The sequence below is a fragment of the Camelina sativa genome, chromosome 10 (genome assembly GCF_000633955.1).
Source record: "Camelina sativa cultivar DH55 chromosome 10, Cs, whole genome shotgun sequence".
NCBI lineage: Eukaryota > Viridiplantae > Streptophyta > Magnoliopsida > Brassicales > Brassicaceae > Camelina > Camelina sativa.
Window position 1 is genome coordinate 8,337,332 of NC_025694.1, and position 26,547 is coordinate 8,363,878.

A 26,547-nucleotide genomic window follows, 5' to 3' on the forward strand; every position below is an offset into this window, starting at 1 on the left:
TCCCGTCATGAGGGGACGTTACGTGGCGTTGTTTTGCGCTAAGTAATTTGGTAATGATCAGGTGTCACGCGGCTGAAGCGAGATGCTGTACGATCGAACCATTTTTTTAATTCGGAAGACACGTGGCGAAATATTCAGCCGTTCGTATCATGCGTCACGTTCTTTTTCGGTCTGCGTCAAAAAAGGACACATTCAAAAAAAATTTATTAAATAATTCAATATTATTATTATATGTATTAACGCCAATGAATAAAAATGGGAGTCGGCAAAAAAAATAGTTGGACTAAATAGGTCTAAAAAATAATAAAAATATATACTAATAGTCTTTTTTTTTTTGGGTCAAATACTAATAGTCTAATATATATAACTCGTAAAAAAAAAAGTTACTATATGTAAAAAATAAAAAGTTACAAAGAGTGGAGCCCAATAAGTATAGATGATGGACTTTACTTGATCTAATCAAAGCCCTCTTAAGGGCCCATTACAGAAAGATACTCGACCACAATAAACCGGAAGGAGGAATAAAAAACTAAAATCCATAAGTTATGGTTCATAATTTTCATACACAAAAAAAGCTCAAACCGTCGATTGTACTTTCTATTCTTTTGAGAAAGTAAGCATAGACAATTTTACCTTGCACATGGAAGACAAAGTGAAAAAGGTAGAAGCTCCATTGTCTGTCTCAACAAACACCTCTTCAGTTTCTCTCTTCTGACTTCTGTAAACGAAAAAAATAAAAAACACAATATAAATGCTAAATCTGAGTGATGATAATAAAGTAATGATAGGATTATAAGCATAATCAAAATGGTTATAACAAAAATAATACCATGAATTCAAAGATTTTTCTTCAGAGAAATGTGTTTTTCTTTTCATTTTCTTGTTTCTTTTGGTTTTTGGTCGAGAGAGCAAGATGAAGCTTATTAAAATGGGACTCATGGAGGCCATATTTTTTGTTCAGACGAGTTTACCCTCAACTCAATACAGTTCCATGCTACACATTCAGGGTAAATTGGTTATTTACATAAAATAGGTAATGGAATATCCGTTGAATCATAGTATCAAGTTCAGTCATAATTGGGTTGAGTTTTATTTAAAAGTCCACGAAAATAAAGCCCATTAGATATTGAAACGACGACGTTCATTGGAGAAACCTCACATTTCTGTAACACTGTCACACACAGCTCCTAAACCCATTCTTTTGCTCTCTCCTCTCTCTCTCTGACTGGTAAAGTAAACAATGTTGCTCCGTCGTGTAACAACACTACCCAAAACCCTACAAAACCTCCGGCTATTCTCTCCGGCGGCGACGGCAGCAGCTTTAGCTCTCGATCATACCCCTCTAGAAACCCAATTAACTTACCTCCCTGGATTCCCTCGACCCGATCCAAAGTACGCGGAGACGATCCTCGCCGTTCCAAGGTCTGTCTCAGGCAAGAGCATATCGGCGAAAGAGCGTAAAGCCGGTAGAGTTCCTTCTATCATATTCGAACAAGAGGATGGACAACACGGAGGAAACAAGAGGCTTGTTTCAGTTCAGACGAATCAGATCAGGAAGCTTGTGACTCATTTGGGTTACTCTTTTTTCCTCTCGAGACTCTTTGATGTTGAGGTTCGAGCTGAGATTGGTTCCGATGAGGTCATTGAGAAAGTCCGAGCTTTGCCTAGAGCGGTAAAGTTTCTTCCTTTTTTTCACAAATTGATGAAATTTTGGGTTTTTTGGTACTGCAGATTGCATTGTATGATTTGTTGTGAATCTTGGCTTGTTAATTTTGAGAATGGTGTGTTTGTTTTGATTGGTTTATGTATTGAGTTCTTAGAAAGTTCGTGTTTTGAAATATTTCAGATTCATTTGCATTCTGGAACTGATGCTCCACTGAATGTGACGTTCATTAGAGCGCCTCCAGGTGCTTTGTTGAAGGTTGATATCCCTCTTGTGTTCATAGGAGATGATGTGTCTCCTGGATTAAAGAAAGGTAATCAACCTTTTACTTATGTATAGGATTCTCTTAGTCTTGGATCTTTATAAGCATTTGAGCTCCTTGGACCTAGTGGTGAGTTAGTTTAGGTGCTTACACCCAGGAATCACTGTACCTTCACCGGTCTAGTCTTGACCACTACGTTGTTTTCTAACTTCTGGTTGCTGAGAACGAATAGCTATTGAGTCCTGTATGGTATAGTAGATATGCTAGGCATAGGTTAATACACTCATTTCTTGAGTTCTGAACTAGTTAGGTTACACATTAAAGTATGTCTTGATTGGAGTTCATTGAGCTTCTAATCTGTAGAGAAGTGATGGTGCACTGGTCTCAGTTACCTTTCTTGGATTAGTCTGAACGAAGCTCTGGTGATGAAAAGTAATCATTACTTCACAAAGCATTATTTTATTTATCCTTTCTTGGCATTATTTTTGATGTTTTACAAAGCTTTACTTCGAGGAAAAATGAATCTATATGTGGGTTTTAGGGATCAATTTCCGGTTTGCATGCTATATATTGGTATAAAATGACCCCAGCTTTTGTTAGTGGTTTGTATCTCAGTCTGGCTATCCTTTTTTGGGATCTTTAAGTTTCACTACCCATTTGTAGATCACTAGTTTCTAGTTAGATATCAATATTGATCACCATTTCTTAAATCTTTTTGCAGGAGCATCTCTGAATACGATAAAAAGAACGGTAAAGTACCTATGCCCAGCAGAGATTATCCCACCATACATAGAAGTAGATCTCAGCCAACTGGATATTGGGAACAAGATACTAGCAGGAGACCTCAAGGTTCATCCAGCGCTAAAGCTGATAAAGTCCAAAGACGAACCCATCGTTAAGGTTGCCGGAGGACGTGTCACTGACCAGCAAAAGAAATAAACCAGTGAGTCATATTAACTGCGATTATCCGGTGCAATCCCAAATGGTACTCTCATACTTGTTTCTCTCAAACGTTGATGGAAAAATGAACGGATTCATCTTCTTAGGACTCAAGATTCTTAAGAATGGAGGGTTTTTTTTGTGTGTGTGTTATAATTAGTGTTGCCGGAGAGGAGAGCTCTAGTTTCCAGCAGAACGTTCTTATCTTTTGATTCGACAATGCATTTCTTTCTTTTCACATTCGGTATTTACAGACATCTATAAATAAGCGTAGAACAAAATTTAATCTTGTTTAGATTTGGACATGTTTTCAGTCATTTCATGTGTTCTTCTGAGACAGAGTAATGTAACCATTGAGGAGTTGTTCATCATCATCATCATGGAACAATCCGTTATAAGATGAACAGATTTCTTGAAAATCTTCATTATCTTCACTTTACCTCTAACTTCAACACTACTATTCAGTCTCACTCCTCTTCCGTTAAAATCCTCCATTAAACCTGGAACAGATGCTAGTAGCTTCGTTGTAACAATCTCAGCCGTCAGGCTCATCTTAACCGTCCGTTTCGCTGGAATAGTTTCATTTCTTCGAATACTTTCCCCAGTTACATCGGATTCACCGTGTTTAAACAAAAGCGTAACTTCATTCACTTTAAACCGTGCTGGATTGGGATTATGTAATGAGATATCGACTGAGACTGTAACGTTTCGGTTCGTGTTGACTTTACCGTTGACGAAATCCAAACGTTGGATGACGGATATGGAGTCGACCGTGAGTTTTGGGTTATGGAGATGGAAAACCGTGAGGGAGAGGACGATGAAGGTGACTGCGATGAGCATAGCTAAAGATGCGATGAAACCACAACATAAGATGAGTTTTGCATGTGAATGGACGTATTTGGTTTGGTCGTGTTGGTGGTACTGATCTTCTTCGTTTGGTTGGTCACTCCGGGTTGTGAGATAAAGTGGGGCTAAAGGCTTATGATCCTCGTTAGACTCAGCCATGGCTAACTCAAATTTCTTGTATGTTAATGTGTATAAAACTAATTTTAGAGGTTTAAAAGTATATAGCTATATATCAGTATATGTATTAGTGTTTCGTTTGTAATTTTCCGTTACGCGTTTGCCTGGAAAAATAAATAAGGTTGACCTATTGACTTGGACAAAGGTGAAGTGGGGTGAGTTGAGATAAGTGTCGCCAATCTTTTTTCTTTTCTTTTGTGTTAAGAAAAGTAAAACATTAAAAATTGTGATTCTTCTAATCTTTGATGTGATTGGTGTTTATGAAGCAGACTGGACAAAACAATTTTTTTTTTTGGGTCACGACACAAGATTCTTTAAAAACTCGAGATCACGTAACAAATTCAGTGGTCGGAGATTTACGTATACAAAAATTAGTATCTCTAGACTATATTTCATACTATTTTGAGTTAAACAATCCGCTTTTGGGTAAAAAATACGATAACGTAAACCTAGTAAATTTTGTCCTGGGTGTAATCATGTAACGTACTCATCTAAAACATTGATGACAAGACCGATTTGTATTTGACTAGTTGACTAAGAAAACGAAAAGAAAGTGGGAGGAGACTAGGAGTTGATTGTAATTTGCGAAGCTTCTAAATTTGACATGATAACTTCTTGGCTTTGTATGATTCCAGTTTTGTGGTTTACATAGCTGAATGAAAAAAGTAAATTTTTACTTTCATTAGATCCAGAATATTTGATTTAATAATTGTAATGATTTTTTTTGTCTTTTTTCGGACATATGTTAAACTGAATTTTCATCTCCGGAATTTTAAGCTTTTCCTTACTTTTTTACTTTCAACTTGTAAGATACGATAAAAGATGACTAACTATGATAATAAGAATCCCAGCGAGATATGGTTTACGCCGGTTTGTACGTGTTAGAAACTAGGAAGTGCTCTTGGCTATTCAGTCCAATAAGATTTTGAACCGAGACAGCTTTAGGAAATTAATGATCCTTTTTTTTGTATAGTTATTAATATGTTGAAACAAAAGATCTACTGCATATTCAGTCTGAATCCGATTCAACATGCTTTTGATTTACACGACCCATCAAGCCGTGCCTATGTAGGCAAAAAAAAAACTTTGGCCTACGGCCTTCAATTTTTGTTTCTAATCATATAAGCTTAAGTTGAGAAACATAATGCTTTTAAATTAATAGAACCACAAAGTTTTTACTAGAAAGAAAGAAAAGAAACAAATTATAACCTAAAGCTAAAATCAAAATAACAAATTAGGATAAAATTTTTATTTATTTATTATTGCTAATGTCAAACTTAAACGTGTTTCTTTTTCTTCGTTGTTTTTGCAATCCTCTAACACAATTAACTTCTTTGATATCAACATTTTGCTATTTATGTTATGATTTATAACTAATATTTTAGTTTTTGATGGCTCTACTCTTCTAAAGGTGATATTAGTTATCATCTAGGTTGCATGAAAATGAAAATGGATACGTGGAAGTAAAATGTTTTGGAAACGATGGAAGTAAAACGTTTCGGAAACGAGAAACAATAATTTTCTAAAATTACGAAATGGAAACGTTTTGGAAACGTATGCATATATACCTATATCAAAAGAAATATTTCTTCAATTTTAAAATCTATGGCTAAAAGACCATTATCCTAAAAAACATGTATTAAAATAATAATATCACATCAAAAATTGGACAAAGATGGGGACTAATATATAGGATACGTAGACCATTTCCAACAACATATCAATTTTTTAAAAAAAATTCTTCATTGTTCTGTAAATTTGATGTATCAGGTGGAATATAACACGAACATATAGGACAAAAAAGAAAATTATATACCTCGAATAATGCATATTGCATGACTATATCAAACATGTACAGAATACGACAAAAACACAGTAATTCTGTCAAATTCTGTCATTGAGCAAATTGATGAGGAAAACAACAAAATCTTGGAGATGTACGATGTAATGATTTACTCATCGTTGTTAGTTATTTTTACTAAGTATTCTTTGTGCCATGAGATATAATTTGATCTATAAAATTGTAGTTGTAAAAATATGTAATTGATGTGACTTAATACTTAATTTAATTAGAGAACCTATAAAATTAATGTATAGGGTTTAGGGCAAGAACCACTTTCTTATTAAAAGAAAAAAAATATCCCAAAATATTATTGTAGATAAAGAGAGAAGCTAAAAAAAAAAAAGAGAAGCTAAAGTTTAGATTACATGTTTTGTTTCTGATTGTTTTATTTTATTTTGTTTTGGATTTCCATGAAATAAAGTGATCTTGCCTACAATTAGAAATCCGATTCATCAATCAACATGCTTTTGAATTACACGACACGACCCATGTTTGTTACTTAAGAGATAATTAAAGAGATATATTCCAATACTGGTAATTGCACACGAATCCATTCAAACGATCAGAAAACAGAAATTATAGATTTTATTTTTTGGAAAGTAGGAATACATTACATGGTGATAAGTACACCAATTTTATTAGTAGAAATATTGCAAACTACGAGAGAACATTACATGGTTGGTGATAAGTACACCAGTTTTATTTAATACTAGTACGATACGAATGTGTTCATGACTTATCTCAGATCAATAAAACACACGTTTATTTTAATAGCATATGTAAACAGACTTTGGCAAAGATCCATATTGACCTTTTACTTGACACGATTGACTGAAGCTTTGATTTTAGTTGCGTGGCGTTTACAGAAGCTCTTCAGTCTTGCAAATGCATCCTCCAAAGCAAAAATATCCATGTCGATAGAATGCCTCGCCCAGTTCTTCAGACCAAAAGCAATCCCTAAACCAATCCAACATGTTAACATATATACGTTGTTATGCGAAAATTGTCTTAAAAGCTAAATTGTTAAATTACCGTGATCAAAGGTAATGAGAGATTAATGAATACCTGGTAAGAGGACAATGCATTCTTCTATAGCAAGCTTTTCACAGAAATCTTCATCATCTTTAATGTCCGCAAACATTGACAAGTTCAGCTCGGTCTGGGAGAAGAGAAAAAACATGTATTTATATAAGATTGTTTCAAAATATAATACTAACTAGTAATAAGAAGTCAGAAATGTAGTAATAATAGAATACCCATAAGAAGGTGCAGGCTTCAGTTTGGTGGTAGCAGGTTAGGGCTGGTATGTCTTTGAGCTTGGCAAATGCATAGTCCGATTTCTCTTTCAGAAAAACCTGCCTCCTCTCGAAGAACTCTTTAGGAGTTTTCTCCAAGATGGTGGGAACAGCTGCCTACATGATAAAAGTCACGAATTCATCACCTTAGTTAGTATATGCATGCAAAAATAATAATAATAATAATTAATAATAATAAATATTCCTTGGTTATAGAGTATGCTTCCGAACTAGAAAATCCCATACCTGGATAACAGTTGCTGGTTTATTATCTATCGCCAGAAAATTCTTAAGAGCACTTGTGATCTGTCCATATATAGCAAGATTAGGACAAGGAAAACTACGTATGCGTAGATATTTTCAACTCTTAATATGGACGACAAACAAAATTTGATTTTCACGTACACCAAATTTATTCATACAATGATAAAATTAACCAATACATTCATATAGATTTAGTATGTCAATGGCATGTAATCTCATTGTTTGGACGTAAAAAAAATGTTTTCAACTTATAAATATACAGACGATATAAAGAATGGTAGTAATGTTTAAAGAGTGATCAGAAAAAGTGGATTCGGACCTTGTTGGATTTGAAGGCACCATCTAGATCGTGCAGCGCGAGCCAGCCGGTTCGCCATCCGGGTACACTCCATCCCTTCGATAGAGAACCGAGACTGATCACAGGTACGATCGACGAGAATTTCGCCATGGGAACAAAGGGATTACTCCCAAACACAGTCCATCTGAAAACTTCGTCAGAAACCACCATTATCTTTAGGTCTCGAGCCAACTCAGCCAGCTGATATATAAAGAAATATTCAATAGTTACGTTACACATTATCAGTGATGAGATGGTCATGTTGTATAGCCAAATAGAGTATCTTTAAAATACCTGCTTAAGATGAGCTTCAGAGTACGTGTTCCCATTAGGATTGTGTGGGTTGATAATAAGTATCGCACACGTGTTCTCGTCCACAAGCGAACGGACGCTGTCAAAGTCGATCTCATAGTTCTTTTCACGGAGGAAAGTATATTCACGAACCTCAAAATTATTGTAGATTGCGTGGACCATGTCCCATGGAAAGCCCGGCTTCGGAAGTAAGATGTTGGCTTTCGGTGTAGCCAAGATTTCAATTGCAAGCTCGATGGCTTGTTTGCATCCAACGGTCATAAACACGTCATCTCCAGTCAGTTTCTTCGGAAGATCTCGACTTAGACACTCTGCCACAGCACTGAGAACAACGGAAACAAAATAACATTTGTCATACATAATAGAGTTAAGGTGAAACTACAAGTGTTATATGGGCAAGATCATATTGTAAAACAACTTTTTTTGTGGGACAGTTTTTCTTAGGACTTTTCAAGAAAAATATCTTAAATGATCAACGATAATTCGATGTATATATTACCTTTTAGCTGCGGGAAGGCCAATACTTGGAGCATAGGCGTTTCCACTACCGTCAAGGACAGCTTTAACGACTGCCTTCTCAGCGGTATGGCTAGTCTCGGGGGCTTCACTTAGAGGGGGCAAAATGGGTTTTATTTTAGGGTCACAAAGAGCCATGATTCTAGAGGTGTAACTGCCTAGGGTAAAAGTTGAAGCCTTTTTGGCTGCTTCGTTACCAATAAACTGCCAGTTGACGGAAGTATTTTTCGCCATATTTCTTATATTTCTCTTGTTAAGATTTTTGGTTTGGTGATTGTTTTCATCGCTACGAGTGGGATTATATAGTACAAGTTTCGACACTTCAAAAAAAAAAAAACGTAAACACATGATTTTCACGTGCGGAGTATCCAGAAAAAATCTAGAGAGAAACAAATAGTAGTAACTAATCTATGTCGAGTCTCCACGCGTTAGAACGTGGGAAACTTCGATCAAGCTGATTACAAGTATTCTTTTTGTACACTTAGGGTTAAATTTGTATGTTGAGTGATCTCTACGCGTTGGAACGTGTGAGTTTCTTTCGATCAAGGTGATTAGTACACGTAGAATAGAATTATGTATACAAGTCTGCGACACCCTCCGGATCAGGACTCACGAGTATAATCAATAATAGACAATTAATTCAAATGCATATTCACCCATGGACACTTCTTTATGTTTAAAGGTTCCCGAAAATAACAAATGCATTGTATAAATATTTTTTTNAAAAAAAAAAAAAAAAAAAACTTAAACTCATGATTTTCACGTGCTGAGTATCCCAAAAAAATCTAGAGAGAAACAAATAGTAAAATAATCTATGTAGAGTCTCCACGCGTTAGAACGTGGGAAACTTCGATCAAGCTGATTACAAGTAATATTTTTGCAAACTTAGGGTTAAATTTGTATGTTGAGTGATCTCTACGCGTTGGAACGTGTGGGTTTCTTTCGATCAAGGGGATTAGTACACGTAGAATAGAATTATGTATACAAGTCTGCGACACCCTCCGGATCAGGACTCATCACGAGTATAATCAATAATAAACAATTAATTCAAATGCCTATTCACCCATAAACAGTTTGTTTTTTTTTGAATAAAATGTTAAATTGAATTCAAAAAGAAAAATTTATGTTTTGTACAACTGGTGCAACTGTTAGCAAAAAGCATTGTAAGCATAAAAAACTAAGCGTATAGAGATGGTGTTATAGTTTAAAATCTCGATGCTAGCCAAAGCTGGAGGCCAGTGTCATAAGGCTTGTAACCACTCTTTGGATGGCTAGGAGCTGATCTCTAACTTGTATATCAATGTGCTTGATCAACGGAGCTTTTGCAATCGGATGTTCACCGTGCCGACGTCTATTGCGCTCGCGCCATAGTGCATAGACCGCAACCTGAAAGACATAACGAGCTATAAAACTTTCTACTCGATCCTTCTAAGCAGCGGAGATCGTCACAAGGAGTGCTTGCCAGTGCAGAGTGAACCGAGCCATGTAGAACTTTCTTGCAAGATTTTCCCAGATACCTGAAGTGAAACCACATGAAAAGAAAAGATGGTCACGAGTTTCAATAGCATGATTGCAGAAAACACAGGTCGGAGATAGTCCCCTGTTCTAGAGAAGCATTATGTCCCCTGTTGAGAGTCTATTTCTCGCGGCCAACCAAACACAGAAGGAGAACTTGGGTGTGCGTGAGCAAACCAGACCCCTTTGTGCCAAGAGACTAGAGCTGAGGTGGTACGTATATGAAGCCATGTATCCTTAGTGGAAAATTTCGAGCGATAGAAATCATTCTTCCCCTTCCATAAGGTGATATCCTCTGCATCAGTGCGGGTTCGTTGCTTGAGCGCTAAGGCATCAACAATTTGATTTAAATGGTCCACTCGATGCCATCTCTGACGACGATGAGACCAAGTCTCTGCAACCGTCTGATGTTGTCCTATCCCAAGGTCGATGAAACATCGCTCACCTGTGAAATCAATTAAACGCCCCATTGGGGACCAGTCATCATACTAGAAGGAGGTTTAAGTCCCATTTTGCACATCCTTTCTACAGAAAAGTTTGGCGAGATCACAATATTTTAAGAGCTTGCGCCACATCCAAGATCCTCGAGATGTAGTCTGCTTGATGGACCAAAAAGTCTCCTTCTTTAATAAAAAAAAACCGACACCACTTAACCCACAAGGAGTTGCCATTCGAAACAAGCCTCCAAATTAGCTTCAAACAACAAACATCATTTGCTTCTTTTAATGATCGCAGACCTAAACCACCCTCCAAATTTGGTTTACAAACCTCTCCCCAAGCGACCTTAGCCTTATGAGAACTTAATTCTGGACCAGACCAGGGGAAAGCAGAACAAATCTTATCAATCTCGCATATACACTGTCCGGAACCAAGGTACCTAATAGGAAACTGAGCGACACTAAACTGAAATCGATCCGCAATCTCTTGTTGACAAGACGCAGTAATATCCGCTAGGTACACAATAGACTTTTCCGTACTGATTCTAAGCCCTGATCGCGTAGCAAAGCTATCAAAAAATTCCAGAATCCCCTCAATAGACCTCATTTTACCATCTGAGAGAACCATCAGGTCGTCGACAAAACTCAAATGAGTTAAACCAATGTTCTTACATTGTGGGTGATATGCAAATCATCTCAACCCCGCAGCTCTATCAAGAATTTTTGAGAGAACTTCCATAGTTATTACAAATAGATAAGGTGAGAGAGAACATCCTTGCCTCAAACCCCGTGAACTGCAAAAATAACCAGCCAGTTCTCCATTAACCTGAACCGAGAAAGATGTTGTGGTAACACATAGCATAATCCAATGAATAAATTCCGGAGGGAAATCCAATGAGAGCAGAACATTCTCAAAAAAGGACCATTGTACTGAATCAAATGCCACAGAGATGTCTATTTTGATGGCACATCTACTGGAAACAGAATCTTGATGGTACCCTTGAACCAACTCAGTGGCAAGAAGCAAATTCTCAATAAGGAGTCGATCTTAAATAAATGCAGACTTGTTCCCCGCTATGAAAGAAGGCAGGATCGTTTTAATGCGATTAGCAATGAGTTTGGAAATGATTTTATAGAGCACATTACAGCAGGAGATCAGTCTATAATCCTTCATTTCAAGAGCCTCCAACTTCTTCGGTATAAGAGCAAATATTGTAGAATTCTCCCCTTTTGGCAAAAAACCTTTCACAAAAAAATATTGAACCGTCACAACAACCTCTGGTCCAACAAAGTCCCATGCAGCCTTATAGAACTCTACCGTGTATCCATCAGGACCCGGAGACTTATTCATGGGCATTGAAAAAAACACTTGTTTTATCTCTTCTGCTAAAAGCACAGTTCTTTATGTTTAAAGGTTCCCAAAAATAAGAAATACATTGTATAAATATTTTTTTTGTCTTAAACCCTAACATTTGGCAGTCCGTACAATCACTCGGGTTTCAAGTCCTTCCCGCTCCTAAGTCCTAAGGTAACAAAGAATGGTGAACATGAATGTGTAAAGTAAAATATTAGAAGTGTTCCAAGACTATATTGGATATTTGGACACAACAAAAGAGCTAATTAGAGAGTGAAATAATTGTGTGAGGTTTAAAATCTTGCCGATAAAAAGGCAAAAGGTAGTCCAAATATTCTCATATTGTGTTTTTAAGCAAGAAGACTTTGGATACTGCACCCAAAAAGATCACAATAAAATACATACCAAATAACAAAGTATTGTATTAAAAAAAAGATTCTTTCTGTTTCTTAAAAAATGTCATCTTTGAGTTTTATTTTTGTGTGTCATTTTACATTTTCAATAGATCTTTTACATTAGATTTCTTAATTTTACCCTTAATATATAACTAAATTAATCTATTAATCATTTATTGAATAAAGATATACATGTATATTTTAATGTTTTTTTATAATTTGTGTAAAATGTGTCGAAATATCTATTTTTGTGAAACAAATTGTGAAACAAAAGAAGTATTAAAGATCAAGCACATACATGATTTAATTTAATCTAATATTCTGTTTACATAAAGTTAGTTAATGTACATATACGTAATACCCTATAAGATTCATAATACCCCAAAAACCAAAAAAGTTTCTTTCTTAGCTAGAAGATTTAGTCTCTCCTATATAGTACATTGTAAACTTCCCACCACTTATCTTGGTTGCTAACGAATATTCGCGTGATATTTCACGTGGGATGTTGAAAAATGAATTGAGAGGTGATTACAAATGAATCTCGTGCCTGCCTCTACATGTTAAAACTTGATTTCCCTCTAATTAAGGTGATTACAAATGAATCTCGTGCCTGCCTCTACATGTTAAAACTTGATTTCCCTCTAATTAAGGTGATTACAAATGAATCTCGTGCCTGCCTCTACATGTTAAAACTTGATTTCCCTCTAATTAAGGTGATTACAAATGAATCTCGTGCCTGCCTCTACATGTTAAAACTTGATTTCCCTCTAATTAAGGTGATTACAAATGAATCTCGTGCCTGCCTCTACATGTTAAAACTTGATTTCCCTCTAATTAAGGTGATTACAAATGTGAAAATAATACTTTTGTCAACCCAAAGTAGTTTGTAATAACAAATGTCATCTAACTCATTCCAAAAATTGTCCAAATCTTAAATATCGAAACCACTACAAGATATGTCATTTATACGGGTCTGTGAAAAACCATTTTTATGGAACTTGTTTGTTAAAACAACCATAAATTCTGATACCAAACCAAAACCTAGCTCAAGAATAGATGATTACTTCCTTTATATATTGCTCAGAAATACTTGATTTTTGAATTATTTACTTTTAAATGTCAACAAAATTAATGGAATTCTCTCATATATATTTTACTAATGGAATTCCAAATGAAATCACTTAATCGATAAATCGAGTAAACTATTGATGGTGATCAAAAAAAAAAAAGGATTACTGTATATTATAAACACTATCAGATTATACGTTGGTTTTGTTTGGCGGCTCAATTTTACAGATAATGAGAAAAATAATAAATTGAAACTCATAACAACTTTTTATCATCTTCTTCCTCTTAATAAACACTGAAAACATATGAGCTTATGAGCTGTTTGTGTAGTCGGAATCACCTTTTTTTTTTTTTTGAAAAAGTCGGAGTCATCTTTCTTAGTTGTTTTGTCAATAGCTCATAAAAATCCAAGAAGAGGCAAAAGATTCGCACGTGGATTCGTATGATTTTGTTTGTAGTTTCTAACTAAAAAAATACCCCCACAACACCACCGGCCTCTGTAAGATATAAATCGAACCAATCTATTCAACTACTGAGAATCAATAGAACTATATTTGTTTCATAGAATTTATCACAGATACATGCATTATTGATGAATATTAACAAAAAAAACACCATTTTATTTATCACAAATCTTCATATTATTCCATATCAGTAAACCATCCCATTTATATCGGAAGTCGGAAGTCTTTAGTTGACGCCATTAGCTTCAACTATAATGGAATGGCGTTCACAGAAGCTCTTCAATCTTTCAAATGCATCTTCTAGTCTCGGAGTCTCCATGTCGATAGAATGCCTCAACCAGTTCTTCTGACCAAATGCAATCCCTAATATAAACCAATCCAACACACAATATTTTTTATTTGATTTTTGTCAACAACATGCATTCAATCAGATTAAAACTGCGTTGTGACACAACAACAAACTCTAGTACGAACCACTAGACTGCATGTCTAATCTATAATTTTTATTTGACAAGTGTTCACAAAAAATAAAAAAAAATAATCTTGTATATTCGTCCTATAGAACGAGAGGTTTTCACAATCAGGGTTTTACCAGGTAAAGGAACGAGGTTTTCTTCCTTAGCAAGCTTCCTACAGAAGTCGTGATCGTCTTCAATGTCTACAAAATCCAATGGGTCCAGCTTTGTCTGCGGTATGCCCATCCACACAAGGAGAAGTTGGTTTCATCAAACTCAAAAATATTGTGAAAAATTAATTAATAGTAAATTAACAAATGTAAAAAAATAAAATCAATACCCATAAGAAAGTGCATGCTTCAGGTTTCATGTAACAGGTGAGGGTTGGTATGTGCTTGAGCTTTGAATATCCAAATTCCACTTTGTCTTTCAGAAAACTCTGCCTCTTATCGAAGAACTCTTGAGGAGTTTTCTCCAAGATGGTAGGAATAGCCGCCTATATTGAATTCATAATTATGGAATATCGAATTCATAATTATGAATTCATAATTATGGAATATCGAATTCATAATTATAATGGATTACTCCCGAACACGGTCCATCTGTATACTTCATCCGAAATTACCATTAATTATCCCTAGTTCCCGAGCCAATGTAGCGAGCTGTTATTAATTTCAAAAGTAAAGATTAGCATCTTGATTGCCTTAATATTATTTTTTAGACGTAAATATAAACTATTTCTACTATGCATGCCAAGTTTATCTAACCTATCATGTTTCAGGTGAATTATTTTACAAGACTAAAATTACGTAAATACCTGCTCAAGATGAGCCTTAGTGTAGTAGTTCCCATTGGGGTTATGGGGGTTGAATATAAATATCGCAAACGTGTTCTCGTCTGCCATCTCTCTGACGCTGTCGAAATCGATCTCGAAGTCTCTCTCCGGGATGAATTCATACCTTCGAACCTCAAGCTGTTTGTAAATAGAGTGGACCATGTCCCATGGAAAGCCAGGCCTCGGAAGCAAGATGTTGGCTGTCGGTTTAGCCAGGATTTTGACCGCAAGCTCAATTGCTTGTTTGCATCCAACAGTCATATATACATCATCTCCCGTTAGCTTGTTATCAAGATCTCTTTTTTTATTAATCCGCCACAGCACTAATAATTATATAAGCGTAGAGTTAGGATGCAAAACAAGGATGCCAATTCCGTTGAACCGGTTTTATCTAACCTGACCGACCAAAATGTATTCGGCTTAAATCTCAAAAAAGGACTAACCTGAACCAACCCAAAAACAGCACATATATAGCTCTATTGTACAAAAAATCTAAAATCATTAACATTCTATATTTACCGTTTGGCAACAAAGAGGCCAATACTAGGAGCATAGGCGTTTCCCCTGCCACAAAGGACAGCTTGAACAACCGCCTTTTCGGCAGTATGGCTGGTCTCTGCCTCCTCGCTTAGTGGAGGCAAAATAGGCTTTCCTTGAGGGTCGCACATGCTAAAGATTTCAGAAGAGTAAGTGCCTAGAGAGGCTGCAGCAGCCTTTTCAGCTGCATCGCTGCCTCCGAACTGCCAATCAACGTATCCGTGGCTAGCCATATTTCTTATGTCTAACGCTGGAATTAACTTTTTATTTCTCTAGTAAGATTATTGTTTTTGGGTGATTACTCTGAGTGGTACTAGTAAGAATATATAATAAAAGTTTCTATATTTTTTCTATTAATTGATATTTCACGTGGTGAGTATTAAATTAGTGTTGAGATAACAAAAGCAAGAAAATAATAATGTATCTCGAGACCATACATGTTAGAACGTGGGTATCCTTCTTTCAAGGTGATCACAAAATATACGTTTGTCAACGTACGATAGTTCATTTATTTTACTATAAAGATATTCGACGAACAAAAACGGATTAGAGCGTATTTCATATTTGGAACTTCAATTATAACAAGGTGTGTCAAGGTTATATATATAGTCCCTAAAAAGTTCTTACTACGACGAAGTTAAAATTTAAAGGAAACCAGTTCATGCCTTCATGGTAAATTTTAATTGGATCACTTTCTATATAATATCATTATTTCTCATACCATCTCTAATCTCTCTTTGTAAGACTACTACAATATTCACGTTGGTTCAATATTATATTCAATAATTTTGAGCAAATATACCAAATGATAGACCTTATTAATTTGGAACGCAAAATACGGATCATGCAAGTAGTGTTAATTTCATGCCTTGCATGCGCACGTACGTAAGTATATTATATTTAAAAAAGCTAGCCCAAAAAAAATATAATTAAATCTAAAATTGTTAGTCCTCAAAATACTTCTCGATAAAGATTTGATTTTGATATCCGAGAAACAAAACACTAGAAAGTTACGAAACAAATATTTCATTGATCACAATAACCTAATTTATGTACTAAGAAATTGATGTGTTAAGATAAATTGATCAATATACGAAACAAATATTTCATTAGATGAACTAAGATAATTAAACTGATGTACTAAGATAAATATGAAACATATATTTCATAGGATGTACCAGTGAGATAAATTGATCACCACAACCGCAATCCAATAAACTGATAAAGAGTTTACAAAATTATGTTACAAATTAATTTTATATAGAAAAAGAGGGTTTACATGATTGAATCATTGCGTATCAATCGCAAAAAATCAAACCCTGACACAACAAATTCAAAAGCCCTAAATCACGTTGCGTGCAAAAGAAGATGTTAAGTGTAAACTCTCAGATCACCATAACTTTCTTGATCCACTGTCTTTAATAGGAAACTTATTATATCCAGCAAACTGGGACATAGGGAGAGAGAAATCTTCATCCAGATCGATGTCAGCCTCGATCGTTCTGAAGATGAAACTGAGGCGTGCCTTATCTCTTTCAATCCTCTCAAGAAACTGGCGGGGAACAAGCTGATCTCGACCTTCTAGAAGACGGGTGCGTGCAGAAGAGGAAAGAGTAGACTGGTTGATGAAGAGCAAGAGGATCATGATGCTGATGAAGCTGATTCTACGAGTGTTCTCCATTGTCGATCGAAGAGGTTATCTGCTTGACTGTTTCGAATTCTAAGAAAGCTTGTTGTAGATTTATTTTTTGATATGAGAGTCTTTGTGTGGGTTCTTGTTCGTATATATAGAAAGCGGATAGGCCGCCTTAATGTTGTTTTCCTATTTAACTTAGGAAAAAGGTGTTACGTGTAATATAAACTGGAATGGGATTATAAGACTTATCGGAAACTAGATTTGAATTTATCTTTCGGCCAAAAAAAAAAATACTTGAACTTTCTTTTTTTTTTTCCTTTTTTAATTGTATAGTAAATATGTGTATATATATATGGGAAAACCATAATAGTTGTGAGATTTGTGAATTTTTACTTATTAACGGGGTTCTTTTAATACAACACATTTAAAATATATAGATTCACTTTTATCTTTACTTCAAGTTTAAAATGAATCTAAAGTGACAACAAAACTCTTCAATCTATAATCTTTGGTTATATGTTGGTATATATAAACTCACTAAATTCTTTTGGTTATTTGGTTTTGTAAATTTAAGTTTCAACAAAAACTTAGGAACAGTTATTACGATAAAATTATTAAAAAAACATTTGAGTCCTAAGACCATTAGACTATCACCAGCCCAGTATCACTCTCACCGTTTCTTTTTTTTTTTAATTAATTTAATCATAATTAATAGTAATCACTTAAAAGTCAACACCTGTTAAAATTTGTTGAGAATCGTTGCTTCAACAAGCAACTGAAGAAATGATTATCTTCTTTATCTCTTCTCTTTTATTATTATATTAATTTATATTAGCAATCTTGTTGATTAGTACTTACCAGTGGATACCCACTATATACAATACCACATTACCACATAAATAGGCACATAGCAAAAGCAGAAAGCCATAATATTAGCAAAAGCAAAACCTTAGGATCCTCATTACAGGAAGAAAGGGGACAAGGTTTTAAGATTTTTCTAGATTTAGGCAAAACCCTACATATGCATTATAAAGAAAGGATCATATCATCTCAGATCAGATCTCCTATTACTTGTAGTAACAATGATGCATAGGAGGAAAGAGCAGTATTCTTTTTTTTTTTTTTGTATTGTATTGTACCCTTTTCTCCAACCATAACATTTGTAAACTACTTTTGAGCGTAAAATTGGTAGGGATATGATTTAATTATTATTATTCGTCAAATTACACCAAGAATCCAAATCAAATGGGTGAAATGATATAAGGATGATCTTATGAAACCTCGCATGGTAGATTGGTAAAGAAGATCAGTTTTCGTGAGATTTAATATGGAGTCGGGTCCATATGTTACACTAGGATTAGCGAGTACCGAAATTGTAGAAAATAGCCGCTAACAATCATTATTCAGACCATCACTAATAAAAAATGTCAAATGGATTTTATTGTATTTTTGAAAAATTAGAAAAATGTGAATTAGAATTACTAAAAATAGTAAACAAATGGAGAATATATTCGTGGTCAATTAAATTTCTATTTTTTCTTCATTTCTAACTGATTTGTAGGCATTTTTTAACCAAGCAGTTCGGGTCTGTCCTAATATTTTGCTAGTTTTTATAGGCAGTTTTATGTATTACATTATATATTTCTAATTTTAGAAATTAAATCTCTATATACAACAGTAAGATGATAGTGTACATATGTTAAGCATTCCATCAAAAGGAAAGAAACCAAAAAGTGAAAATGTCTATAGGTGTAAATGCCATTGGTTTCATCACTTATTTGGGGCTTTTCTTGATATTGACAGGTATTGTACATTGTTGATATATGAATTTTGTCGAAATTATGTTTAATAGTCATACTATTGTGTATTATTTTCAAACAAAACATAATATCTATTACAAAACTCTAATTCTAAATGCTAAACGCAAAAATAAGAAAACCTCCATTCGTATTCTGAAATTTGCATATACACTTTAAAAATTAATTTATTAAAAAAATGTTCTGTTTTTTCAAGATTTTTTTTTAATATATACATTTTTAACTTCTCGCATAAAAATAACTCAATCGAGATCGAAATAATTTGTGAACCGTATATATATATATATATATATATATATATATAAGTGTTTCTATAAACATGTAACTAAAACAAAATACATGTATCTTTTAATCAACTTTTTAAATGTTTTTCGTATTTCGATCAACAACTTAGCAGGAATGTCAAGAGGAAATACTCGGTTGCCATGTAAGGAAAACCGAATCGCATACAAGAGGCCTGGTCTTTGTTCTGTAGCTATGCCTTTTGACACATGCAATCAAGATTGCAAGCTTGCTGGTGTTTATAAGTATGGTTCATGTTCATCTAGACGAACGAAATCAGGCGGCAGAGAATCAAGATGTGTATGTTCCGGTTGCATAAATGCGTAGACCCGAAAAATCTTACATGCAACAATAAATTTTAATTTCATTATTATATATCATCCATCAATAGTATAAACTTACGGTTACATGCTTTTCTGTTGTTTATCGCACCAATATATGTGAAAATATACGCTCAAAAGCAATTTACAAATGTTATAGTTGCAGAAAGATATATAATATTATAGCAATCAATACAATCACTCTTAGCATGTAAACCAAATCAACCAAAACAAGAACAAAGGATAAAGAATATGCATGTGATTCGCAGATTGCATTCATCTATCAACTTCTTATATTTGGATTCACTCGGAGGGATGGAAGACCCCTTTTCAAGAGCTGTTTTCTTAGTCTGATACTCTTCAAGCTTCATACAAACAGTTCTACACATACGAAAACCAAAATATGAACAAAGGAATAATTAATAACTTGACATATATATACCACAACTGTACGACGGTATAAACTGCTAATATAACAAAACAAAGGAATCAGATAGAATTTTTAATTCTCACTACAACTTAAATACATGACTAACAAGTAACAATGATACATAGAAGGAAAGAGCAATACTCTACCCTTTTCTGCAACCATAACATTTGTAAACTGCATTTGAGCGTAAAATTGATAGGGATATGGTTTATGTATTATTATTCATCAAATTACACTAAGAATCGAAATCGAATCCGTGAAATGATGTGCGGATGCTCATATGAAATCTCGCATGCTAGATTGGTGAAGGAGATCACTTTTCGTGAGATTTTATATGGAGTCGGGTCCATATGTTACACTAGGAGTCTAGGATTAACTAGTACCTAAATCTTAGAAAAAATAGCTGCTAACAATCATTATCCACACCATCACTAATAAAAATGTCAAATCACCTAATATTTTTGTGAAATTTTAGAGAAATGCTAATTAAAATTAACTAGAAATAGGAAACAAATGGAGAAAACATACGCGGTCAATCAGATTTCTATTTTTTCTTCATTCCTAACTGATTTGTAGGCATTTTTAACCAAGAAGTTCGGGTCTGTGTCCTAATATTTTGCTAGTTTTTTAGGCAGTTTTTTATGTACTACATCATAATTTTCTATTTTTAGGAAAAAAAAATCTCTATATACAACAACAGTTAGATAATAGTGTACATATGTAAAGCATTCCATCAAAAGAAAAAAACCAAAAAGTGAAAATGTCTATGGGTGTTAATGCCAATAGTCTCATCACTTATGTGGGGCTTTTCTTGATATTGACAGGTATTGTGCATTGTTTATATATATAAGAGTTTCTATAAACATGTAACTAACACAAACATATGCATTTTATATTTCGATCAACAATGCAGCAGGAATGTCAAAAGGACATACTCATCAATGTAAAGACTACCTAATCGTTTACAAGAAGCCTGGTCGTTGTACAGAAGCGATGCCATTTGGCACATGCAATCATTATTGCGCTATCGGTGGTGTTTATAAGTATGGTTCATGTTCATCTAGACCAACGAAATCAGGCGGCAGAGAATCAAGATGTGTGTGTAACGGTTGCATAAAGGCGTAGACCCGAAATATCTTACATGCAACAATATATTTTAATTTCATTATAATATATCATCTATAAATAATAAAAAAATTACGGTCACATGCTTTTTTGTTGTTTATAGCACCAATATATGTGAAAATGTACGCTCAAAAGCAGTTTACAAATGTTATGGTTGCATAAAGATAGATAATATTAGGGAAATACATTTTGCCTTTTAAATACAACCTTACAAGTGTAAATAATTACATCACAATCTTTTTGTATAAAATTTAGTTTTAAAAATTAATAACTCACATGATCATTACACTACCAATTTTTGTTGATTAGAGATTTTGCTACGTATAAAACAAAGATTTTTAAAAATAAAATTTTCAAATTAAATATTAAGAAGTCTTGAAAATAAAAATAAAAATATTTTTAATGTATATTTTTAATAAAAATATAATATTGATTCAAATGTTAAGTTACAAATTCTCTAAATATACCATCAATAATTAAACTTGGTTCTACTATTAAAACTTATTTTTTTTTTGTAGTAATCACGATGAAGTTATGAATATTCAGATGAAAAAGGAAAAAAAATTGGATTCCATAAGACCATAGCAAAAGCAGAAAGCCATATTTAGCAAAAGCAAAAACCTTAGGATCCTCATTACAGGAAGAAAGGGATCAAGTTTAAAGATCTGTCTAGCTTTAGGCAAAAACTCGCAAATGCATTAAAAAGAAATGATCATATCACATCACATCACATCAGATCTCCCATTTCTTGAGCTCCATGCCGTCCGGAGGAGTGCTCTCGATTTTCTTAGTCCCAACCTCTTGCCAGTTTGTTGACAGAACTGTCCCATTTGATTCCACCTGTTCATTGTCCAAAATTATCCGAGAACCGTCAAATGAGTCAATCAAACGGACAAACACTATATATATGACAGTCTCCATGAAAAAACAAAAACAAAAACAAAAGATAATACTCACAAATGATTTGCTCATCGCTCGCCTCATATCCTCATCCGCATTCGAGTATATATCACGGAAGAATTTGTTCAAAGCTGCGTCTCCTTCAAGCTTCTCATCCTTTTCCTGCAGATCAACCACAATATTAAAAACCAAAACAAAACGTTTGGGTATAATGCTCGGACAAGGCTTAAGCATGACTAGAGAGACAGACCTGTTTCTTCACTTCAGCTTCCAGCTTGTCCCAGTCCTTAACTTTCTTAGAAGAAGGATAAGCTGGTCTTTGTGAAACCTCTGCACCATCAAAAAAACCAACATTAGATTTACATGACAAGAGACTCTTTGTTGAGCTCATCTGATGAAACTAAAGAAGGAAAAGGTAAAAAAAACCTGATGAGACATTAGGCTTTGGCAAAACCACTGGCCCTTTGCCGTGTTCGAGGGAAGGCCATGTGATTATATCAGCTTTTGCAAGACGGATCTCAATTTTGGTTGACAATACTTCATACTTGCACTTATCTGGTATTATCTGAATACACACACACGCCCATAAGAAAAAAATCATATAATGTGTTCAGATCAGAGTGCAGAAAGGAAACCAACATTTAACTCATTTATTAAATAAGTTACCTTTCCAAACAATCTCGGTTGAAGATAATACGCCTCCTCTCCAGGGACATCAATCACAACACTCAGCTGCAAATCACAAAACAATACCAAAAAAATTAACACACAATCACACAGAGGCTTCATTAAGTTTTGTTCTTAAGATCAGTATACTCACAATTTGTTCACCAAAGTCAATGTTTACATTCTGCTTGGATATCCCTTTTGCAAAAACAGTTACCACAACTTCTTCTGGCTTTTGGTAGTACTCGTGCCTGTTGAACACCCAAGAATATGAGATATTCTGTAATTCTTAAAAACTTTGGAAATTCTGAATTAGCTAGCATTGTTTTGTACAATAATAATACCTGCACTTTGGTTTGGCTGGTGCTGCAGGCGCAGGGGTAAGATCAAGTTCCGATACTGATGATGCTGTCGAACTCAAAGGCAAAGTTGATGGCACCGGTTGAACCAAATCTTTCTCTTCTTCTGAAAAAATAAATTATCAAGTTGAAACCTTCGTGAATATTAACAACATAGCAAACAGTACAATCACTCATAGTATGTAAACCGAAACAACCAGAAAACAAGAACAAAGCATTAAGAATATACCTGTGATTCGCAGATCGCATTCATCTATCAACTTCTTAAATTTGGAGTCACTAGGTGCGATGGAAGCTCCCTTTTCAAGAGCTGTTTTCGCAGTCAGATACTCTTCAAGCTTCATACAAGCAGTTCTACAAATACAAAAACCAAAACATGAACTATTGAACTAACTACTTGACTGTAAACCGCATAAACTGCTAATATGACAAACAAAGGAATCAAGATATAATTTAACTCTCACTAAAACTTAAAAGACATGACTAACAATGATACATAGGAGGAAAGAGCAATAACGTACCCTTTTCTTAGGTAAGCTTTGGTCAATGAAGGATCCAACTCAATTGCTTTGTTTGCATCTGCCACGGCCTCTGCTCATTGAGAAACAAATCAGACCCAAATCCAATCAAACCACAAAGTCATATAACACTAAGACAAGTAACAACAATGGGAATGAAAATTGCAGAGTGAACTTTCTTAAAAGCACGCAATACTTGGAACTTCATACTAACCACTCAAGTAAAAATCAAAACTTTCAACACTGTTACTCTATGTCAAACCAAATTATCCACATTCATCGATGAATTCGATGTTGCTGATACATTTGTTGAGATATTTGCACTAAATCGATACTAAAGCTCTAAACTTTGGGAAGAATTGTGACACTACCAAGCGACAGAACACAAAACTACACCCTAAACACACACTCAGAACCCACCAAAGTCAACATCTTTTTCAACTATTATGAAAACCCAGAAGCCCAAAAGGCGTCTAACGACAGTAAAAGACAAAGATTGAAAGAAGTTTACCAGTGAAGCTTAGGAGTTTGAAATAGGACTGAGCACGATCAGCGAAGAAATCAGCACAATTGGGATCCAAGTCAATAGCTTTGGAGTACAAGTCAACAGCAACATCGAACTCGTCGTCTATGAAAGCCTCTTTAGCCTTGTCAGCAAGCTCCTTAGCCATCGGATTGAGCGTAACAAGAGAAGAAGGAACAAGACAAGACTACTAATATGATAAAATCAAAACAACGAGGGATGTGTGTGAATGATGTTAGAGGCAAAGGTTGGTTGTTTCCTAATTGCCACAATGAAGGAAGGAATATATAAGAGATGAATGTTATATTGTTATCGTTCTTCTTCTTCTTCTTCTAGATTCTTCCTTTTTCTTTTTATGCGACTCGAGTTGATGAGTTCGAACCCAATAATTAAAAAAAATTCCTTTTTTTCCTACAAATTTTTCACTTTTTTTTTTTTGTGCGTGTGTAATAAATACGAAATAAATATTTTTCATCGTATTACTATCTTTTTCAAATTTAGTTTAAATTTATGTTTTAAAACATTTTGTTGGAATTTTTTAGAGTTGTGAAATAAAAATTAAAATGATCTGAGGTACGTTGTCAAGTTTTTTATTGAGTTAAAAATAAATGTTCGGACTTGGATTGGATGATGATTAACTGGTTTATTTATATGGATCAGAAATTACTTAGAAAAGGTTGACAGAGACAATCAAACAAACAAACAAAATGGATTGATTGGTACTGTTTGAAGATTATCAGATTAGCCAGATTAAGAAGAATTGAGCCTTTGCCTTAAACTCTATTTTCCTAGTGGTTTCTTGGAACTTCATTGGAAGGTTCAAATACGTGTGGCTGTGTGGATATGGAGAAGTCAATTCATACTTCATAGTGTCAAGTGGATGTGGTGATTTGTGAAGTCAATTTAATAGTATATCTATTTGTTTTAATCGACAATAAACAAGAATTGCAGTTGATAAAAATGTCAATGATGTATCAAAATTTTTTTGTAAGAATATGTAATTGGTTGATTACTTGATTATGAGAATATTACGGTATGGTTTTATACGGTTACACTATATCATCTTGGTATGATATATTTTTTCTAGAATTGTAGTTGATAAAAATGTCAATGATGTATCAAAATTTTTTTGTAATCTTATGTAATTCGTTGATTATGAGAATACTACAGTATGGTTTTATACGGTTACACTATATCATTTTGGTATGATGTATTTTTCTATCTTTATACAAGAAGCTATTAACCGCCTCTGTAAAATAATAAAATATTTAATTCAATACAGTTAATTTAATCTTATATTAAAAAAAAACTGTAACAAATATTTTGACCAAAACTGAAACAAAAAAAAAAAAAGAAAAAACAATGTATAAAAAAAAAATTGAAAAAAAAAATAGTCATCACATTAAAAAATAATAATAATAATAAGTGGGTTTGATCTGAGTCGAAATAAATCAAGGCCCATCACAAAACAAAACTATGGCTATAAAAACTCAAATTACGAAACCCTGATGTTACGTTTCCCGCATCGGAAGTTTGGGGAATATGACACTCATGTGGCGTGATATAAATACAGAAGGTGATCTACCTTTTAGACTATGTACAATGAGCCTGTTTTAATACAAGCAATGAGGATGTTGAAAGTAAAAATAAACATTACGTGGATTAAACATCTCATTATCAAGAAGACGAGTGGCGCTTCTATCGCATGTTGTCGACACTATGCTTAAGGTCGTCCTCTCATTTGTGGCAGTGGGGACCTGCGTTCGCGCCGCCCTTCCCAATCCCAACAGTTTAATTTTTGTTTCGCACCAAAATGTTACTAGCTGAGCTAAGTTTTCTCTATGGCTAAACTCTAATCTGAGCTTAGTAATGGCCAAGGTTGCATCTATTAGAGTGTATGTCTCCGATTGCATATAAGTTTACTTTTCTATATACTGTAATACAAAGACAAAAAAAATCCAAATCGTTGTCTAATTATCATTTGTCCTAGATAATTAGACAAAAGCTCCTACGGGTAACCCATTGAGGAATGAAAAGAATGAGAAAGAACAGGAATAAAAAAGAACAAATAAGAAAAAAAATATTAAAAAAAAAAGAACATAAGAGGGATGGGTGCAAAGGATAAACAGAACAAATTGTATGGTAAATGGTAATTAATTTGTTTTCCTGTTTGTTCCACTAACAAATTGGAGAGGAACAAATTTCTTCTGTGATTCCTATAAAAAAAAAGAACGTATAAGAATAGAGTGGAGTCCATGTTTCAGAATTTGGAAAATATGTTACTTGTAAATGGTAACAAAAATAATTAACAAAGAGGAACAACACATTCTTGTCTATTCTTTTTCTAAAAACTGGTCACTAGTTGGAGCCATAGAACAGGCTATGATTGAAATCTTAATATGGCTCATATGGAGGATGTTGATGGATCTAATGCTTCTCAAATATTTCTTTCATTTG

At 34.2% G+C, this 26,547-nt stretch overlaps 6 protein-coding genes and 2 long non-coding RNA genes across 9 annotated transcripts; 2 read left to right on the plus strand and 6 right to left on the minus strand.

The window, feature by feature from the left end:
• Positions 8–870, minus strand: LOC104717942. Its single transcript, XR_756324.2, has 3 exons — positions 830–870; positions 634–718; positions 8–171 (listed from the first exon to the last, which is right to left on the minus strand). It is a non-coding gene; the product is annotated as an uncharacterized LOC104717942 (long non-coding RNA).
• On the plus strand, positions 1,179–3,163 carry LOC104717944 (50S ribosomal protein L25). Its single transcript, XM_010435583.2, has 3 exons — positions 1,179–1,672; positions 1,847–1,976; positions 2,647–3,163. Exons 1-3 carry the CDS (start codon positions 1,241–1,243, stop codon positions 2,862–2,864), a joined length of 780 nt encoding a protein of 259 aa, XP_010433885.1. The 5' UTR covers positions 1,179–1,240; the 3' UTR covers positions 2,865–3,163.
• On the minus strand, positions 3,049–5,724 carry LOC104717943. Its single transcript, XM_010435582.2, has 2 exons — positions 5,704–5,724; positions 3,049–3,935 (listed from the first exon to the last, which is right to left on the minus strand). The coding sequence occupies exons 1-2, from the start codon at positions 5,722–5,724 to the stop codon at positions 3,147–3,149; spliced, it is 810 nt and encodes a 269-aa protein (XP_010433884.2). The 3' UTR covers positions 3,049–3,146.
• Positions 6,337–8,744, minus strand: LOC104717945 (cystine lyase CORI3-like). Its single transcript, XM_010435584.1, has 7 exons — positions 8,438–8,744; positions 7,921–8,260; positions 7,609–7,827; positions 7,272–7,331; positions 6,987–7,142; positions 6,796–6,889; positions 6,337–6,687 (listed from the first exon to the last, which is right to left on the minus strand). The coding sequence occupies exons 1-7, from the start codon at positions 8,686–8,688 to the stop codon at positions 6,545–6,547; spliced, it is 1,263 nt and encodes a 420-aa protein (XP_010433886.1). The 5' UTR covers positions 8,689–8,744; the 3' UTR covers positions 6,337–6,544.
• On the minus strand, positions 13,899–14,653 carry LOC104720160 (probable aminotransferase TAT4). The gene is made up of 3 exons (XM_019230910.1): positions 14,483–14,653; positions 14,280–14,373; positions 13,899–14,050 (listed from the first exon to the last, which is right to left on the minus strand). The coding sequence occupies exons 1-3, from the start codon at positions 14,510–14,512 to the stop codon at positions 13,914–13,916; spliced, it is 261 nt and encodes an 86-aa protein (XP_019086455.1). The 5' UTR covers positions 14,513–14,653; the 3' UTR covers positions 13,899–13,913.
• On the minus strand, positions 14,714–15,795 carry LOC109125018 (probable aminotransferase TAT4). The gene is made up of 2 exons (XM_019230909.1): positions 14,960–15,795; positions 14,714–14,804 (listed from the first exon to the last, which is right to left on the minus strand). The coding sequence occupies exons 1-2, from the start codon at positions 15,236–15,238 to the stop codon at positions 14,754–14,756; spliced, it is 330 nt and encodes a 109-aa protein (XP_019086454.1). The 5' UTR covers positions 15,239–15,795; the 3' UTR covers positions 14,714–14,753.
• On the plus strand, positions 20,729–21,320 carry LOC104717946. The gene is made up of 2 exons (XR_756326.1): positions 20,729–20,823; positions 20,913–21,320. It is a non-coding gene; the product is annotated as an uncharacterized LOC104717946 (long non-coding RNA).
• LOC104717947 (protein SGT1 homolog A) lies at positions 21,672–24,410 on the minus strand. 2 transcript variants are annotated; one of them, XM_019230558.1, is made up of 10 exons: positions 24,079–24,410; positions 23,571–23,640; positions 23,279–23,403; positions 23,041–23,155; positions 22,845–22,941; positions 22,691–22,756; positions 22,451–22,589; positions 22,275–22,354; positions 22,082–22,186; positions 21,672–21,964 (listed from the first exon to the last, which is right to left on the minus strand). In XM_019230558.1, exons 1-10 carry the CDS (start codon positions 24,236–24,238, stop codon positions 21,857–21,859), a joined length of 1,065 nt encoding a protein of 354 aa, XP_019086103.1. In that variant the 5' UTR covers positions 24,239–24,410; the 3' UTR covers positions 21,672–21,856. The 2 variants fall into 2 exon arrangements, with proteins under 2 accessions (XP_019086103.1, XP_010433887.1); XM_010435585.2 differs by having other exon boundaries at positions 23,035–23,155; positions 24,079–24,408.

What these genes read in the sequence shown, in the direction of transcription:
- LOC104717944 (XM_010435583.2), top strand. Translation starts at nt 1,241, where the DNA reads ATGTTGCTCCGTCGTGTAACAACACTACCCAAAACCCTACAAAACCTC. An exon ending in TCCGAGCTTTGCCTAGAGCG is followed by an intron (nt 1,673 to 1,846) that starts GTAAAGTTTCTT and finishes GAAATATTTCAG; the next exon opens with ATTCATTTGCATTCTGGAAC. An exon ending in GTCTCCTGGATTAAAGAAAG is followed by an intron (nt 1,977 to 2,646) that starts GTAATCAACCTT and finishes ATCTTTTTGCAG; the next exon opens with GAGCATCTCTGAATACGATA.
- LOC104717947 (XM_010435585.2), bottom strand. Translation starts at nt 24,238, where the DNA reads ATGGCTAAGGAGCTTGCTGACAAGGCTAAAGAGGCTTTCATAGACGAC. An exon ending in ATGCGATCTGCGAATCACAG is followed by an intron (nt 23,156 to 23,278) that starts GTATATTCTTAA and finishes TTATTTTTTCAG; the next exon opens with AAGAAGAGAAAGATTTGGTT. An exon ending in AAAGCCTAATGTCTCATCAG is followed by an intron (nt 22,355 to 22,450) that starts GTTTTTTTTACC and finishes TTGATGGTGCAG; the next exon opens with AGGTTTCACAAAGACCAGCT.
- LOC104720160 (XM_019230910.1), bottom strand. Translation starts at nt 14,512, where the DNA reads ATGAAACCTGAAGCATGCACTTTCTTATGG. An exon ending in AAGCATGCACTTTCTTATGG is followed by an intron (nt 14,374 to 14,482) that starts GTATTGATTTTA and finishes GGCATACCGCAG; the next exon opens with ACAAAGCTGGACCCATTGGA. An exon ending in AAACCTCGTTCCTTTACCTG is followed by an intron (nt 14,051 to 14,279) that starts GTAAAACCCTGA and finishes GGTTTATATTAG; the next exon opens with GGATTGCATTTGGTCAGAAG.
- LOC104717945 (XM_010435584.1), bottom strand. Translation starts at nt 8,688, where the DNA reads ATGGCGAAAAATACTTCCGTCAACTGGCAGTTTATTGGTAACGAAGCA. An exon ending in CTGAAGCTCATCTTAAGCAG is followed by an intron (nt 7,828 to 7,920) that starts GTATTTTAAAGA and finishes TTTATATATCAG; the next exon opens with CTGGCTGAGTTGGCTCGAGA. An exon ending in GTGCCTTCAAATCCAACAAG is followed by an intron (nt 7,332 to 7,608) that starts GTCCGAATCCAC and finishes ATATATGGACAG; the next exon opens with ATCACAAGTGCTCTTAAGAA.
- LOC109125018 (XM_019230909.1), bottom strand. Translation starts at nt 15,238, where the DNA reads ATGACTGTTGGATGCAAACAAGCAATTGAGCTTGCGGTCAAAATCCTG. An exon ending in CTAAGGCTCATCTTGAGCAG is followed by an intron (nt 14,805 to 14,959) that starts GTATTTACGTAA and finishes AATTAATAACAG; the next exon opens with CTCGCTACATTGGCTCGGGA.
- LOC104717943 (XM_010435582.2), bottom strand. Translation starts at nt 5,724, where the DNA reads ATGCAATATGCATTATTCGAG. An exon ending in TGCAATATGCATTATTCGAG is followed by an intron (nt 3,936 to 5,703) that starts GTATATAATTTT and finishes ACTGATATATAG; the next exon opens with CTATATACTTTTAAACCTCT.